Source organism: Xiphophorus couchianus, chromosome 11 (assembly GCF_001444195.1).
Source record: "Xiphophorus couchianus chromosome 11, X_couchianus-1.0, whole genome shotgun sequence".
In the NCBI taxonomy this organism is placed as follows: domain Eukaryota; kingdom Metazoa; phylum Chordata; class Actinopteri; order Cyprinodontiformes; family Poeciliidae; genus Xiphophorus; species Xiphophorus couchianus.
The window spans coordinates 17090079-17094392 of record NC_040238.1 but is presented as its reverse complement, the minus strand read 5'-3'; the positions used below and the strand labels follow the sequence as shown (position 1 = coordinate 17094392).

Genomic DNA, 4314 nt, shown 5'->3' with positions numbered 1-4314 from the left:
TGGAAAAAATTGGATCCTGCATAAACATCTAACATTACATGTGAGTTTTGTCTGCACGATGTTAAGCTCCAGAGAATAGGCCTATCTTTGACAAATTATAGCCATGCATTGATCTAAAATTACCACATGTATTTCTTTCCTTTACCTAGTGTGTGAATATGAGACAAAGCCCGAGAAAGCTTTGGATTTAGGAGACCAAACTCTAAAAAGTTGGGTGGAAGGAAAAGGCCTAGACAGCTTAAAATGTTCTTGTCTAAAACTAACATTGTCAGACTTATTAACAAAATGCCAGCTGTGCTCTCTTTTCAGTGGGATAAGGTGCTGGTTTCTGTAAGTGAAGAGATACAGGATCATTGGGAGCATTTGATTGCTTTTTTGGTTAATTCAAAATGCCACCAGAGGATTTAGGGCCAAGACTGTGTGGATCGGAAAAAAGCAACAGATGAAGAATGACAGGTGCAGTGTAAAGGATGAGCACAAGAGCCACTTTTTTTCTTCAGATATCTTATCTATATGTACTGTTTTTGACAGTGAGTAAATTTTTACTTGTAAACCCAACGCTCTACTATTACTGTTAAACTGGCTATAGCCTCTGGCATATTCACACAGAAAACCATATTTAGAATAAATATTGAAACTCAAATTTGTCTTCTCGTTTTTTTTCTTTATTCTGTTGAAAGTATAATTTCACACAACAGCAGAGGCTGAAGAGTCGAGCTATTTTATTGTTTAGTCCCCAAAACATTTGTGACAATTAAAAAGCAATTTTTAAAATTCAAATCAATAAACCAAGATGTGGCAAACATTTTATTTGTTGTTTTACAAATTATTACACAATCAAAACAAAACAAAAAAAAAAAAAACTGAATGACTGCCAGATAGTAAAAATTGACTTTGTCTTGAAAAAAATATTTAAATCCAAGTGTCCTGTATATTCTGAATGTCTAAGCATAACACAGCTAAAACAAAAAAAAAAAAACCCAACACATTTATTTAAAAGATGTGTGTTTCACCATCATATTGTGCTACAATAAACAATAGGCAGCATATTCAGGTGAAATCTCTTGCCAAGCTCAGCCTAAAAAAAGACACATTTTTACAGTTTTTGTTGAAATGTTTATTATCTGTAAAACTGAAAGTATGAAAAGCCAAAGTGTCCCAGATAGCATATGTAGGAGAACTATCTTCTAAATAATTTAAGATAAAGATGATTACATGTTTAAATACAGATAAGATAATTGCAATATATTTTCTTTATTTAATTTTGACAGAAAATCCAATTAAATTCTGTCAAGTCATGTTGTGTAAAGTAAATCTCACTTAAATACCAAATAACAAGAATACAGAAAAACATGAAAGAAGAGCCCAAGTTTGATATATAACAAGGAAGAGGAAAATAACTCGACCTTGAAATCAATGACCAGTAATCAAAGCATCTATTTGACAAGGTTATCAGAATGCAATTTCTGACACCCATAAATCATTTTATGATTTTCAAAATCGTATTCAGAGACAAGCTAACATGGATTAGACCATAATTGTGTGTTAAGGAACGCTTGTCGTTTTCTCTGTCTGTTCATTCAACATCAGTTGCAGTAGAAGTCCCAGTTCTGGATTAAAAAAAATGAAAGCAGTGAAAATGAAGAATAAAATAGAAATAAATTGATAATAGTTCAACTTATTTGTAAATATGCACAGAACTGTTGGTTCACTTACGGTAGTTTTGACTTCAGTGGTTGCTGGCATGAGAGCATGTGTTTCCTCCACAACGCTGCTAGGGAAGTGACCAATGCGAGCCTCCTGTTCTCCATAATATGTATTTTGTACCTACAGTAGTAAAATAGCTAGATTAGAGCTTCTCAATCTTTTTTTTTTACTATATCTTAATAAACTTCAAGATGGCTGAACAACACCATCTTTAGAGACATTTTAATGCAGTAGAACAACAGGACATAGTTCACACACCTAAAATCTATTTTTGATGATTGTTACAGTATTTTATAGTTTTTACTTACAGTAAAAACTATACTGTAGTTTGTAACAGATGTGCCTTTTAAAATGAGTACAACATAACCCATTATACCATTTACCAGAAACTTTTTCTTGTTTACCATGGAAGTTGCTACATTAATTTATTCCTCCTGGAACATGCATGTATTGACTTAAAACATTCAAGGCTTGAGTAGAAAGATATTTTCAGTCAATATTTGCTTGGCTGTTTTTGGCCTGATGGCAGGCGCCGAGGCTGATTAAGGTGAGCCTGTTACATCTGTAAACTGTGACTCTAACATTTGAAAGTAGCAAAGAAAAAATATCAGTGGTATTTTTTTTATTTATCTACCAGATTCTTAATTTCAGAAAGAAGCCTTTTTCTATTTCAAGTTATCTTCACACCCAGCAGGTTTGATTACCTTACACATGACATTTTTTTAAAGGGTTGAAGCAAAAATTAGGTCTTGTTCACTGGACTTAAATCTTGCTACAAACAAGGCAATTATTTGGGTACAAAGTTACTGGCAGGCTTGTGTTGCCCCAACAGTGTGCTACAGACTACCATAAGCCTCATAATGTTGATTGTTCTTCAATGGTTTCTAACAAACATCTGAAGCCTTCACAGCTGAGATTACTTTATTCACTTACCAACGACTTTTTAAGGAAAGTAAATTTATGATTATGTGGTATTTTTATATTGATCGGTCACACAATAAAATTCTGCAGTGTTTGTGCTTGTAATGTGACATTCCAGAGGTATGATTAATTTTGCAAGGCACCGTGTATTATGGTCATAATGATTTTTTCTAAATTTATTCTTCTTTACTCACACTGCCAGCCCAGAAGAGATTCCCTCTGTCTTTCAGCATTGCATAAACATAGACGAGCTGCCCCTGTCGGATGGGGATGAACCTGCAGTCTCCAGGGTAGTAGTCCTGAAGCGCCTGGGCTATGAGGATTGGATCTGTGTGAGAACATAGTTTAGGATTTGTAGGGGCTTGAATGATTGTGTAAGATTTTCAGTTTTTTAATTGTTGTGCAGCTCAGAGAATCATCAAAATTTTAGTCAGTACAGTAACTACATTTAAAAAGTAAAATCTGTCTAATATATACATTTCTGACACACACTGGTTATATTTCAAGTGTTTATTACTGTTAACTTTGATGATTAAGGGTCACTGATACAGACATGTGATCCTTTTGAAAAGTTAATCTGGATCAATGTGGCGTGGCCTGGAAATTATCAACTTGTGGGTCTGGGGTGCTAAACAGGTCGTTTCCATGGCAGCCAATAGCTCATCCTCATTTTACTCTCTCGTTTCTCGTCTTCTTTTTCACAATACTCTGTACATTCTTTGCATAGTTAGGTCAAACAGGGTTTTTTTTTTTCTGGCCAATCCAGTACAGTGATAACATGGCTATTGAAGCAAGTATTGGTACTTTTGGCAGTGTGGACAGAAAATAAAATCAGTACCTTCATAAAAGTTATGAGCAGAAAAAAGCATGGAGTGCTCTAAAGTTTCCTGGTGGATTCTGAGCCGTCTTTGGGCTTCAGAAAACACAGCGGACCAACATCAGCAGATATGGCTCCCCAAGTATTGGATTCTGTACCTTTTCACTCTTTCTCCAGACTCTGGTACCCTACTTTCCAAATTATTCTCCTTTATTCATGAAGAAGCAACAGTATTTGTTCCATTTCTTTAAAAAAAAAAAATCTGCATTTATCTTTCATATGTTCCAGTTGTTAGATAATATAATCAGTAAGCAAGGAAGAAATAGAAGCTGTTGCTACTTACGACTGCATTCAGAGTCAGCGCAGAGTTTCTTATTTGATAGTTTGGGCATCTGCTTTCCAGCTTCACAGGCTGTCAGGAAAAGCATCACAGAGAGAGCTAAAAACAGTCTGAAAGCCATATCAGAATGCAGAAAACACAGAAACTAAGACAAAAAAATAAGTTTTATGATTGATGAGTGTCGTGCTCAGCTTTTTATTCCCTTTTTCCCAGTTTGCTGCCCCCTGAGAGGAGGTGGGGTGTGAGTTGCCTTCTCTTCGACACTCTCCCTGCCCCCTTCCTCATAAGTGAACAGAGCACTCCTTTGAAACACTCCAAGCAGGTAAACAAGACAGGAGGAGAAGGAGGGGGTGAGAGCTGAAGTTAACAGACCCCTATTTGTGTCCTCATCTCTTTCCATCCCAAAAGAAGATTGCTGAGCTTTCAAGCAGCAACTTCCTCAAACTTTATCTGCCTTTTAATATCCCTGCTCAACCACTAGATATCCAAACAGCACCTGCTTCATCTGATCCTGACTCTGTTTCCTTTA

The 4314-nt window shown here is 35.7% G+C and overlaps 1 protein-coding gene across 2 annotated transcripts; it reads right to left on the bottom strand.

Moving 5' to 3' along the window:
• Positions 1–793: 793 nt before the first annotated feature.
• On the bottom strand, positions 794–4301 carry mia (MIA SH3 domain containing). Of its 2 annotated transcripts, XM_028032221.1 has the most exons (5): positions 4158–4301; positions 3789–3857; positions 2823–2956; positions 1717–1827; positions 794–1610 (listed from the first exon to the last, which is right to left on the bottom strand). In XM_028032221.1, the coding sequence occupies exons 1-5, from the start codon at positions 4183–4185 to the stop codon at positions 1587–1589; spliced, it is 366 nt and encodes a 121-aa protein (XP_027888022.1). In that variant the 5' UTR covers positions 4186–4301; the 3' UTR covers positions 794–1586. The 2 variants fall into 2 exon arrangements, with proteins under 2 accessions (XP_027888022.1, XP_027888021.1); XM_028032220.1 differs by having other exon boundaries at positions 3789–4267.
• Positions 4302–4314: the final 13 nt, after the last annotated feature.

Coding starts and splice junctions, on each gene's coding strand:
- mia (XM_028032220.1), bottom strand. CDS start 3,906: ATGGCTTTCAGACTGTTTTTAGCTCTCTCTGTGATGCTTTTCCTGACA. Junction 2,957..3,788: donor CGCTGACTCTGAATGCAGTC/GTAAGTAGCAAC, acceptor GTTCTCACACAG/ATCCAATCCTCATAGCCCAG. Junction 1,828..2,822: donor ATCTCTTCTGGGCTGGCAGT/GTGAGTAAAGAA, acceptor TTACTACTGTAG/GTACAAAATACATATTATGG.